The 13,323-nt window shown below is 35.7% G+C and overlaps 1 protein-coding gene across 1 annotated transcript; it reads left to right on the top strand.

Annotated features, from left to right (window-relative positions):
* Positions 1-897: 897 nt before the first annotated feature.
* On the top strand, positions 898-11,878 carry LOC145986778 (prenylated Rab acceptor protein 1). The gene is made up of 5 exons (XM_083121195.1): positions 898-1,071; positions 3,959-4,180; positions 6,554-6,753; positions 9,412-9,528; positions 10,848-11,878. The coding sequence occupies exons 1-4, from the start codon at positions 992-994 to the stop codon at positions 9,513-9,515; spliced, it is 606 nt and encodes a 201-aa protein (XP_082977321.1). The 5' UTR covers positions 898-991; the 3' UTR covers positions 9,516-9,528; positions 10,848-11,878.
* The last annotated feature ends 1,445 nt before the right edge of the window (positions 11,879-13,323 follow it).

The following is a 13,323-nucleotide window of genomic DNA, read 5'->3' as shown; positions in this document are numbered from 1 at the left end:
TCACATTTGTGTACAATAAATAATACTTCATTCATCTCCATGTGAATGGAATCAATGAACAATACAAATAAAGAACATTACACGTCTTGCTCAAAGTGAGCACCTCCCTTACGAATGCAGGCACGCAGGTTTTTACGAACATTTGGTCTCGTAACTCGTGATGTGATGGTGTCCTTGATGTGTTGACCAGAGTACAAGGCGCTGTAACCAGAGAAAGGGCGGTTTTGGGGGAGATTCTGAATCTGGCGTGCAGCAGGGAGGAAAAGTGCATTTTCAATAGGTCTCCGACTTCCCTGACCGGGGAGGACCATAAAACCATTAACTGCATCCTTTGCCAATACATCTGTTTGTGTTCAACAAGCAAGAAACAGGGAAATAAGCAAGAGAATGCCTTGCTTGGGTTCGTGCTACTGAAAATTGAAGTGTTTCAAACTGCAAGCAAAACTTACTGAAGAATTATCTTGCAATATTTGTCAAAAAAGTAAAATTTCCAGCAAATGCAGAACATTTTCCCGGGGCCAGTGCCCCCCTTAACGACGTCCCTGACTTTAACCCTTTCAGGGAATACATCTAATTACAGGTCACCCTGTATATATAGGTATATACGCTGTGTGCGATAAGTGAGACCGGTCTGGAGCCTTACTCAGCTACATAATATGTATTGTCTGGTATAGATGTGTACACTTTATACTTGCAATGTTGACTACAACGTCTGTCCCTGTCCGTTTGATGGTGCAAAGGTTGCCTTTTAGACATCCATTGTCTTGACCTCTGGCGGCAAAATTTTGAACTGTGTAGTAGTGTGCAGTCACTTCCCAGATGTAGTTCAGAGCTTTGCCACCAGAGCACAGAATGAGGCTCCCCCAAAGATGCTTTGCGCCATCATGCGGTTGGTTTAGGAACTTACTGCCACTTGAATTTTTTTGTCGCACAGCAAGGAGAAAGCCAAAAGGAACAAGAAACCTGAGAAAGTAAAATTTATGCGGAGCCAATGGATGACGTGGAGAAGAACGTTTCTGGTAATATTACACTGCAGAAAGAGAACACTAGCCCGTCATTTGACTTCAAAAGGTATGACGTTTAAATAAATTGAGCTTCGAAATGGTGACACGTACACTATCTTAAGTTTTATTGCCATTATCTATTTATATTGAGTTGCATTTTAGTAATTTCTACTACACCCGTATCATGTTTACATCTGTCACGACACATGTCATAGGTGTCAAGGAATTCATAGCTTTACGAACATCAGATTATTAATTGTCAAAATTCTCTTTACGTAATAATTAAGAACTTATTAGTGTTAATGGAAACACATAAAATTTATAAACATTGTGCTTTATGCAATTTGTTTTTGACATGAATTTTGAACCATCAGCTGATTATTTGAACTTACGTCATCATTCTTCCCTTATGTCGCTCTTAGTTTCATTCATTCGATCAATTAATTAAATTTCTAGTATACATCATTTTATAGTTGTGCGGTTAAAATTGTGCACAATATCCGGTATAAAATCGATGTCAGTTGCATTTAGAAATGTGGGTAACAGTTCCGTATATCGGAAACACGTTAAAATCGGAAATTTTGTGGGTCCAAGTTCCTTTTGTTTTATTGCTATTTCATCAGGCTACGAATGCAATTTGTACATGGTTCGATTTCGATGTACGTCTCTTAAGACATGCTGCGGAGTTTTAGCTATTAAGGTTTTGTTCAATATATGCTTTCGTGGTTAGGTTAGGCAGTTAGGTTTGGTTCCCTTAGCATTAAAATAAAGTCCCTAACTGCATTCGAGTAGGGTTCCGATTTACTTCTACATTCATTCCCAAGCTTCTACCATATTTACTGTTGCGTGTCGACGGAGAATATCTTGTCCATGAGAAGTGTGTAAGGTAATTTTCAAGTTGTTTTTTTCAACATAAATAACTCTTTTTCCAGTACAAACAGTGCTCATTACTTTAAGGAAGGTTCAAATTTCGTGTGACAATGATTTCCAAAATTGTACAATAATTAGTCTTTGTGCTAGGAGAAATCATAAAACAATCGGAACTGTTACCCTCCTTTCTTCGCTTCCTTAACAAACAATATGGCGGCCACATCTTGACTCACGTTGTGGTTATGCAGTGTTTCCAACCCTCTTCAACGAAAATTACCTATCGTTTTCGTCACCGGCGGAAATTGCACATTATGCATGGGTAGCTGATGAATAGCCTCACGAACCATTATGCACAGTAGCTGACGGATAGCCCCATGAACCATTTCCTATACTATACTGGAGACGGATTTCTTCAAATTTACAGGAGGAAGTACTTACGCAAATCATTTTCTGTAGCGTTGTTGATGTTCGGGAATATAGTTTTGATCCATTTTAATGTGAATGCATGTGGTTTTCTACAAAAATCTATTTCCGACGTGCTATTGCTGCTGCTACCATTTGCTTTCTGCACGAGAGCACAATACGCTCTCATATTGTCCGTATATGCTAAATTGAACGAAAGGAGTGCTAATGGATCCTAACCTAACAGGATTAACCTAACCAAGTAGGCATACCTCGTCCCCGTGATGGTTCGTGGGTCTATCGTGAATTTTGGGGCTAATGTCAATGGTTTTTGGGGCTACCCGTGGATGATAGGTGGGAAATAAGGAACAACAGAAAGTTCTCGTTAATGTAAGAAATGTACATTATTTTTGTTAGAAATTTATTATTTCACCTAAAGAAATGTTCCGCAATGCAGAATAGTACGTTAGCAATGTAAAAAATTGCAAAATAAATCATTTATAGGTGTCTCCGGTATAGTAAAGTAGTACCGGCAAGCAGTGAAAAAAAAAAAGGGTTGGAAACACTGCCAGTGGCTTACATCATCAAACGTACGCAGCATGCAGTTCACATAGTGAAAGCAATGGCAATTGTGCATCGGTGAGTTATTTCTCTTTAAAAATACATAATTTCCCGGTCAAATAGATTCCACGATGAAAGAAAATACCTCGACGAACGTTTGAAAGCTTGCAGAAACTCATTTCCGTAAGTAGTTTCTTATGTAAAAATGAAGATATGTGTTTCCGATATACGGAACTCTTACTGAAATGTGCCCATCATATTTAAAACTGACATCACTGTTGATGTTATATTTTATCTAAAGGTACATACTAAGTGTAGTAGTATATATATCTGCAGTTAGTGTTCAATATGTAATCAGTTGGTGTGTTCCATACTAAATTGTATGGAAATAACTAATGTCAACAGAAAGAAAATGTAATACAATAACTGCGTTTGAAGCATCGGATCAAATGAAGAATATAGAGAATGTCTCCAATTTCATTAATTTTTGGTATACTAACTAAATTTGGCCTTCTGATCACGAATCTGTTATTAAAATGTGGGGGTCACATGTGGAAAAAGGGAACAAAGCTGATTTTAGTGGAATTTTTTTGGTAAAAATGTAATATTCCATAAACACATGTAACTATTTCGTTTCGTCACTTTTAACATTCATACTTACCTATCTGCTTCGCGGAACATTCTTTAAGGTGTATTCACGTTTTTTTGATGAAAGTAACATCAATTTTTCACATTAAGAGTACTTCTTTATTTGCGTTATCTCGCTTACATATGACACAGTATGGCACGTACACCTTCGTAGATAACTGCGCATTGTGCTTGTGTTTTGTTGATTTTCATTCGGTATCCAGTGTTTCCAACCTTCGTAACCCAAAAAACACTCGTGAAGAAAGCTGATGTAATTAATTTTTTTTTTCCTATTTTTTTTTTTTACTTCACATTGTTTTACGAACAAAATTTTTAACTAACCTAACCTTACCGGAAATGGTTCGTGGGGCTATCCGTGAATGGTTTGTGGGGCTACCTGTGCATGGTTCGTGGCAACATATATAGACGTAAGTGTACAATTTTTTCACGTGACCCCCGCATAAGTGTTGGCTAATCTTTATTTATTTATGTAGCATGGTTCAGCTTCCAATGAAGATAACATTGTCATCCCCCGCTGCACAAGAATGGGTCACCCAAAGGAGGGAGAATATCCGACCATGGTCAGTGTTCATCAACACAAACAATTTCAAGACTCCCACAAGTTTACCTCGTCTCAGCAAGAGGATAATGAAGAATATAGAATACTTCCAGAGCAATTACTTGTTTGTTTTCATAGGACTTATTTTGTATTGTGTGTAAGTATTTAATATGTTATATAACATGCATATGTGAAATTGCAATTACTGTTAAGTCATGCCCTTCCTCCCCTCGCAAAATATCTGAGCTTATATTTGTAAGCAGAGAGAAATGATTGGCTTACATATATGTAGTTATCATTGTTTTATAAACAACAGAGAATGCCAATATAACATTGCTGGAATAGGTTTTTTGAATGTCTTTAACAATGCATAAATGTTACTGGCATTCTAATAGAAAAAGAATCATAAAATCATCATTTGTTACATACATTTTGGTGATTTGTAGTGAATTTGAAAGTGAGTTTCTTTAAACTTACATTTTATATAGATATAGTGCTGTAGTAGTCACAAAATTTGCACAGGGTATATGCTAAGTTTTGTGGAGAGACCATATGTTTCCATTAGCATGTGGATGGAATGCCATTGATGGTAGAATCCTGAAGATGGTAATGATATACCCACAATTTGCATAAAAGAGTCGGCCCCGGCGCCCACCCAGCGTCGAATAACATGGGTACCTGGGGGAAACCCTGGGGGGTAAAGGCGGTCAGGGGCGTGATGCTGATCACATCACCCCCACTCACGACCGGATCAAGAAAGTGTGGGGCGTTACCCGCACACCCCCTATACGCCTTCATGGCGTGGTGCTATGCACAGGGGAACACTTTACCTTTTTTACCTTTTTTTTTATTACAATAGAGAAGGATTTTTTTTTAAAGAAATATATGACAGATTTGATTTATTCCGTTCGTTTGATCATCTAAGGTACAAAATGTACAATGATATTGAATAGGTCATTCTTATAAATAAGTATCTAAATTATAAGATTATGCTACACATAAATAGTAAAACAATGCTAATACAATTCACATTCAAAAAATTGTTATATTGCTACACCAAACATTGCTTGAGATGAAAAACAAATACAGATTGTAGTTTTAAAGGAACAGTTACAGTTGGTACATGATGAAAACGGGACTAAATCTCAACTAGTACATGTTAAAAGACTTTCATATGTATATTGAAAATAGTAATAAAATATAGCCTTACATATTAAAATCCATGATTCATATATATATATATATATATATATATATATCAAAATTTAAACATTAGGAACTCTCGTACATCATTAAATATGTTTGACATCAATATTTTACTTATTGCTTTTTTCAAATGCCTTCATGTCATAGCTTCTTATTTCTTGTGGTACTTTATTATACATCTTTAAACCTTGGTATCCTGGATGCTTTCATAATTACATTAAACATGAAGGTTATAATACACCCTGTTAGTGTGTTTTATATTCTTGGTGAATTGTCAGTTTGTATACTGTTAATTATAACTTTCATAATGCTGCTAATAACACTCAAAATTAAACATTTGCGGAAAAAGTATTTTGAAGACCACATTACTTATATTATGTAGTAAATTCTTCTTCTGGGGCTATTTCCACATCGAAAACATTGTAAAGTGCCTCTTCTAATGTGTGTAGTTCTAATATAGAGCCCTAGTTGCTAACATTCAGCAAATTATTAAATTTGACTCATTTGAATAGTATGCAAATTTCAATGGTTAAAATTTAATATTAATATGCGAAAGCATTGTAGAGTGACCAGGGAAGTTGTTCAAAAATATACTGGGAAAACTCCGGGAATCTGGTTTGGAAAATGAGTAGGATCCTTGATATACATCCTGTTTTGCCTTTTTAGTGGACACCTCATTCAACTTACAGTGATAATGTGGTTAAATTTATAGGATAATGACAGTAGCAGTTCTTTGGAGAGAATAACCCATTTTTGTATAACTAGCTTGATTTTAATTATACAAACATGATTAAATGTTCAATCTAGCATTAACACATTTCTTCATTTTTACAGAAGAAACTACTTACGGAAATTACTTTCTATAGCATTGCGGGACATTGTGGAATTGTGTGTAACGGTTTATTTTTTCTGTTTAGGGTATGTAGCCACACTGACCATTCACAATAGCCCCACAAACCATTCACATAGTGTTAGGTTTGGTTAGGTTAGGCAAACATAGTAAAAAAAATAGTTGTTTCTTCTTTATTTTCCGCTAAAATAGCTTCCCAATGAAAGAAAATACCTTCAAGAACTTGTACATTGCTATAGAAAGTATTTTCCGTAAGTAGTTTCTTCTGTAAAAATGAAGAAATGTGTTTTGTGCTAGATCAAACATTTACCCAAACATGTACATCAAATGTGTTAATTTAACTAACAGTGGTTATCCCTAATTGTATAATGAATGAGAAAGTGACTGCTTGGTGTCCCATGATTTGTGTGTGAGAACATAGTACCTAAAAATAATATTAAAAGTGTAAATATTACATTTAATGGCATTTTTCAGATTAACGTCCCCTTCACTGCTGATTGCTGTAGCAGTGAGTTTTGGAGCCGGATACATTATTTCCCTGAGGCATGCTGAGAGGAAACTGGTTATTCTGGGACATGAATTGACTTTAGCTCAGCAGTACGGAATTGTGGCAGCGTGTTCACTGCCGGTCTTCTATTGGGCTGGCGCTGGTGCAGCACTATTTTGGGTTTTGGGTATGTATTCTGGGCCATGTAAGTGCATTATGCTGTCAGTTGTGGACAGGAAATTGGTACTTTCTCGGTACCTGCTTTCGTGATAAAGTTGTCGGCAAAATTCACTACGAATTCAGAGACCTCACATGCTACAGTGGTTCAGATCTCATGTTAAACTGTAGGCCCATTCCCAATGAATTTACTTGAGCTTTATGCTTGAAACAATCTTTTGGTGATCCCAGAGGTCCCAGGTTTGAATCCTGGGTAAGGCATAGATGTATCATTATGTTTGTTCCATCATCTATTTCATTACCTCATTCTCGTCATGATTAAGGGCATGTGGGACAGTCTCCGCCTGCCTTTTTCCTCCGAGTCAGTGTTGTCAATTTAGCTCTCTTGGAGCCAGATCTGTCTCTTTCATGCAATAGTTTGGCTGTGAACTGGGGCGCCCGCCCCCGTGCCTCACTATGATACCATCACTGGTTCCATCCCACATAGACCAACTTTTCCCATGATTATACATTTTGAACATGACGTGATATTGTTATATTGGTTGCATCGCCCCACTCCCAGCTACTTTTTTTATAGCGCCATGTTGACGTGAAATTGGCATATCAGGGAATCCTTTATTTTCGATTTCATAAGACCATGAAATGGGTGATGCCACCGGATCTAGTTGGTGAAAACTAAGAATAAATTGTCATCATTTAGAGTTAATGGTAATAGCAGCACCCCACCCTTTGACAACTAACATTACTCTAGGAATGCTTTGTAAATCTAGCTCCTTGAAAGCCAGTTTTAACTCCATTTAAGGTGAAATTTAGCTCTTTTATGCGCACCTGGTTTGCCAACACTGCCAGGAGGCAAGTTAAAATGCATTGTGCTTATGGGAGTATTATTTGATTTGTTCTCTTGGGAATATCAAACTTCCGATGGAATAGAAAATGATATCAACGAGAAGAGGGCAGTTTGAAAAATTGATTGTCAAGCAGAAAAGTCGAAACTTCCATTTGATTAGCCATTACTTGATGTTGAAGTTCATTCCCCATAAGGAATACATGGGATTCTGAAAATTCTTATTCTTCATATTTTTCAAATATTGTGTCCAACTTAACAATCAAGATGATAAAACGCTTCCACTTGCAACATGGAGATAAATTCATACTCTTGATACACCCAGATTTTTTTTAGTAGCAGTGCCCGTTCGGGCGATATTGAAATAAATGCACAATTGGTACCTCCTCCCCTTAACCTAATTGATAGAAAACTGACTAAATAACCAGATATACGAGTAACAGTATACTATGGTTATTTTTTTGCATTATACACAGTGGAAGGGACGAAGATAGATAACTTAAAATGTTGGAAATGTAAAATCAGGGGAAGTTTGGTAACATGTTGCTTTTTTTATGTACTTTGTCAATATTTATTCAATTCCTTTCTACTAAGAGAAATCCATTACATTCTGCCTGTAACTTATTCTCCATGACAAGGTTTGATGACCCTTGTCTCCCCAATGCCAGAGGGAAGCACAGCGGTTAGGGAACCACGGACAAATGAGAACTGCTTCTCAGTAGACAAGACTCCTTCCCATCACCGACTGAACAGGAGGAGGGTGACATGGATGGAGATGGCAGATGTCAATTGTTGCACCTGGTATGGTTTGAAGGAGGATGTCAAACGTTATCATGGAGAATATATTAGTTAAGAGGATCAGTGATTCTTTCAGGTTCTTAATGAGCTTTTGCAATTTTATATTGGATCAGTAAATTTTCAGTTATGTACTGTATTGGCAAGAACTTCTTATCAATCCATTCATAGCATTAAATACCAGCTGTTTCGTAATTAATTGAAGGGTTACAAAAATGTATTGCAAGTAAACTATTGAACTTACATTAATGAAACCAGTCCAGAACGATCGAGGATTGCAAAAGTTTGTGCATGTATGTTTTGTTAAGCCGAGAGTTCATATTCCTGGGTAAATCACCCACATCACTCGCAGTGTTTTGTGCAATGTTTTGGTCCCCAAGATCACCGGACCTTACCGTGCGACTTCTATTTGTGTGGTTTCATCAAAGACAGGGTATTCATCTCACCGATGCCGCATGATATTGCAGCCCTAATGGAGACTCATCACAGCGATAGGCACCATCGACAACAGGCCCATGTTGATGCGAGTGTTGCAAGAACTAGACTATCGTGTCGATGTGTTGTGTCACCCGTGGTGCATAGATTGAACATTTGTAGGTGTAAAAGGAACTGTTTGAGTTCCTCGATAGTTCTGGACTAGTTTCATTAACAAAAGTTCAATATTTAACTTGCAATACATTTTCGTAACCCCTCAATTATTTATGAAACACACGGTATATACCTAGATATATATATGTGTGTGCATATGGCTGAATTCAAAATGTTTATGAAATCACTTGATTGTATTTGAAAGGGCCCTTTCACCTATCGAGGTAGCACTGAAATTTCACATAATTCATTCTTTTTTAAAAAGATTGGAATAGTATGACAAACTTGTTTTGATTATTATCACCATCTTCATTTCCACAGTGAAACACTTGTTAACCAATAAGGAGATTTGAATTGCAATGTGCACAAATGTGAATTAATATAAGCTCGCTTTCTCCATCTGACATGAAAATTAATTATATATTTTAAATGTTGTTGCAGGAGCTTCCTTTCTCATTATTACTCTTCATGCATCTTTCTTCAACGTAGAGGCCGTGCAAACTCCTGAGGAAGAACGTTTCGACTTAGTTGTTGAAGAGGTGTAACAACTTGGGAGTGGTGAGTCATTGCTTTCGTTTATGGTGAAGTTGCAGTTGCATTCAGCTTTTTGTCTGGGTTATGAGAAATTGCTGAAGAATTCAAGTATCAGTGTTGCCAGGAATTTGTCAGAATATGAGCAATAAGTACCAGATAAAGGTATTGTCGGCTCACCTCTGAAAGTAATGAGAATATTTTTCAACCAATCTTAGATCCACTAGAAGAGAAATTTATTTTTCTCTGGGTTTCCTTTGTCATTATGAATTTAAATTTATCTTTTTTTAATTCCGTGCTGTTTAATGTTCATTGCAACCCAACTCATATAAACATTAAGATAAGAGTCATAGAAACTTTGTAGTAGAAGTAATCAAAATGTGGTTAAATTTGGGCCTCAGAGATGGCATAGTGGTAAGGTATTGTAATCAGGTGGTCCTGGGTTTGATCCGCGGTGCAGGCACATAGATGTTCGGTTCAATAGATGTTCGGTTCCCACTTCAAACTCTCTGTCCAGTCCTGAGTAGTCTTTCTGTGCATAAAGTGAACTTAAAGCAAAATCTCAGAACAAATAAACAATATTGATCAGTTAGTCTACAGCGATAAGTAGCCAGTTATGGTATATCACAGCCATTGTCAACTTCATGTGGTATTTTGTGTGAACTTTAACACCTTTTTTTTTTCCTACCACACAATTTTTCCATAAAGAAATTGAAAATTAATTTTACAAATTTGTAAGCCTAATAGTTGTTCAGTATGTATTCAAAAAATGTCTAATGCACATATACTTTTGCTCTTTATTTCCACATGCCTACGTTTCATGAACCGAGTTTAAAATGCATGTAAGCAGGTGTGTTTCAGCAAACCTTCGACATGTGCCTACATTCATCATCTTAGCCTGAAATTGTCATCTCTTAAGAAACTACGTAATCCCACATGTAAATTCAAGCAAAACTTGTATTGTGAATTTTTCACACATTTTCTTGTTTTTTTTTTTTTGTCTGATCATCAAATTGGCAAAAGATGCTTCTAGAACATAGGCATTGAGGGAAGTTTTCTTTTTTCTTAAGGTTGACAACTGATTTCCTGATACTTATCTTTAGTGCTTTTCATGTCTAAATGTGATTTGAAAGAAAGATGGATCTTAGCAATTTTAGTGAACAATTTATTTTTTGCCCATTTTCACAGCATTAAACTCCATAGGTGCCAGTTAATGATATCACTCCATTTAACATCTGCACTTTAATAAATATTTGGTAACAGTTCATGTGTACATCATATAAAGAAATTTACAATATATAGTGCTTATCCTCACATCACAGTACATTCATTTGTTTTCCTCTCAGGATTTGTGTACAGTGTAAATGCAACCAAAGAACCAAAGGCTTACCAGATCCATTATCCTATTACTGTACCTGGAACGAAAGCAAGTTTTCGAAGAAGAAGAAAACTCGTCTCAGCTTCGGTGCAATTGAAGAAGTAAAGTTCCAAGTAGAAGATATTTTGATAATCTCTATATAAATCCTTGTCTTCATATATATTTTATACCTTGTACACTGAAAATACTGTGAAAACTCGGAATTCCATCTGTGCTCATTGTGTATCATATTTCAACAATGAATTCAAAGTTTATTGTTTCTTTGATATTAGAATGCGTTTTCCTTCTTGTGCAAATGAACTAGTATTAATGCAATGTTAACAGTTATTAATTTGTGCAAAACCATGGTTTAATTATTAACTAAAACATTGTACTTCATTCTGAAGATAGTCTTGTGAGCTTAAGGTAATAATGAAACTGACTCTGTAAAAAAAAATCCTTTGACTCAATATGGTGCTCATATAAAATTTGTAATATACTGGATGAAAACAATAATAAAGCAGCAAGGTTTTTGATTTGTAATAAATTGAATCACAGCATTGTATGTATAATGTATAGTTAATGTGATCAGTTAATATAAGGTGCTAAAAGTAATTTCATTAATATCCCAACAATGATTATATTTGTGCTTTTGAGCCATTGTCAGAAATATTTTCAACATAGAACCTTGAATTTTAATGGTGAGTTTTGGTAATGTTCTTTGTGTGAACATGAATTATTACATGTATATTACTTACATAGAGTAGTGGCTGTGTGTGTAAAAATATCAGTTTGTACATACATTTATTTTTGCTCTAAGATTATTTATTATGTTAAATCGCAGAACTTATTTTTTCATTACAAGTCACAATACTCTATGCCTGTCTGCAATTGTTATATTGTGGGGAATTTGATGTGAAAGAGGCAGAAGGAATTTGGTGATTTGTATATATTTTAAAGTAATATCTACTGCTCTTTTGTCTTTAACTCTTTTGTAATAAAATGTATATTTTCTTGGCATGTGATGTTTATTCATTATGTGAGAGTAAGTGTTGGTGTAAGTCTGCCTGACAATAACATTGGCAATCAACTGAATTACAGATTGTAAATAACTTAATGGCTGCAGATGGAACAAGTTGAATTAGGAACGACTTGGGGTGTTGCCGATCCTTTTGATCTCTCTTGAGACTTCTCTACTTTTGAAAAACTGGTGATGTCGCATATTCTGAAAACCTACATCTGTGTAGAATTCCTTATGGAGCATTCAGGTGAATCCTTATGGGTTTCCTTTCATTATTGTCCATATATTTGTAATAATTTTGTGGCACCAGGTGTTTTTCTTTATTTTTTTAAATCTTGGATATCTAGAAAAAGCAAAGTATTCGCTTGAAACCTCTGTGGGGAATTCTAATCAGATTTAGCATTTCAGAATTTTTGATTCATAATGATATTTGGAACAAATTGTTAACAAAATATTTGTTGAGACAGGTGAAATGTCCAGAAACACCTTAATTCTTCTGAGCTGAACCATGTACCATGAGGCTAATAATACATTGTTAAAAAGTGGCCAACTCTTAACCGTGTGTGGATCCTTGCAGGTGGGATAAATAGGCTAATGCCAACAAACTGAATTAACAGGAGGAGGTCATCCGGCTGGTTGTAGATTTGCTACAAGTATTTGTGATCACAACTGGCTCGAGCAATTTAAGCAGTTCATCATCAGCTGGTTACTGAAAAATATTAATTGGTGCAAGTGGATCAAATCAATATGTTAAAAAATATTAATTCACCCAATCTGCTGAGTAGTTACAAACATAAATATCAGGTCTTTGCAACTTGATTAACCTTCTGAATTTTGCCATCACTAATTTTACAGATGTGTTGCTGGTGCCACATTTAAAACACACGCCATCCCACCTTCAAGTGTTTAATGCTTTTATAATTGAATAGTCCATGGATGCACTGTGTGAATTACTTTTTGTTTTTGGAGGCAGACATCCACTCGGTGATGTATTTGTGATTTCATTTTGGAACGTATGTTTTTTTGGGTATGCAAATTTGTATAACTATTGCCTTATGGTTGTAAGTACTTTAGAACATAGATTCTATGATATCAATCATTTGCATGTAATTTAGAAGCACTTAGTGTATTTACATTCTAAGAAGAAACCCAAACTCTTACACAAAAAGAGTTATTGAAGTAGTAACACCGAAAAGTAGACCAAATTTCTATTTGCCAAGTTCAAACTTAATGTCCATATAATCCAATCTCAACCAGTTTCAGAAAAGTGTCCTCCTCTAATCCACAAGGCTGCATACTTTTCGACAGGATGTGATGATTGGATCATTATTGGCCAAGAATTATTTTTCAATTGTGTTTGTTACATGGTTAACCCTAGAAAGCTAAAGTGTATGAAAAGTTTTCTTAAAGCTAACTTATCGTAAAATTTACGAGGGGTTAAAAT

The sequence above is a fragment of the Lepisma saccharinum genome, chromosome 4 (assembly GCF_977018435.1).
Source record: "Lepisma saccharinum chromosome 4, izLepSacc3.1, whole genome shotgun sequence".
Classification (NCBI taxonomy): Eukaryota; Metazoa; Arthropoda; class Insecta; order Zygentoma; family Lepismatidae; genus Lepisma; species Lepisma saccharinum.
This window is presented reverse-complemented; position numbering and strand designations above follow the sequence as displayed.

Excerpts from the sequence above, each read along its gene's own strand:
- LOC145986778 (XM_083121195.1), top strand. The coding sequence starts at position 992 with ATGGATGACGTGGAGAAGAACGTTTCTGGTAATATTACACTGCAGAAA. Across the intron at positions 1,072-3,958 it reads CCGTCATTTGACTTCAAAAG|CATGGTTCAGCTTCCAATGA; the intron begins GTATGACGTTTA and ends TTATTTATGTAG. Across the intron at positions 6,754-9,411 it reads AGCACTATTTTGGGTTTTGG|GAGCTTCCTTTCTCATTATT; the intron begins GTATGTATTCTG and ends ATGTTGTTGCAG.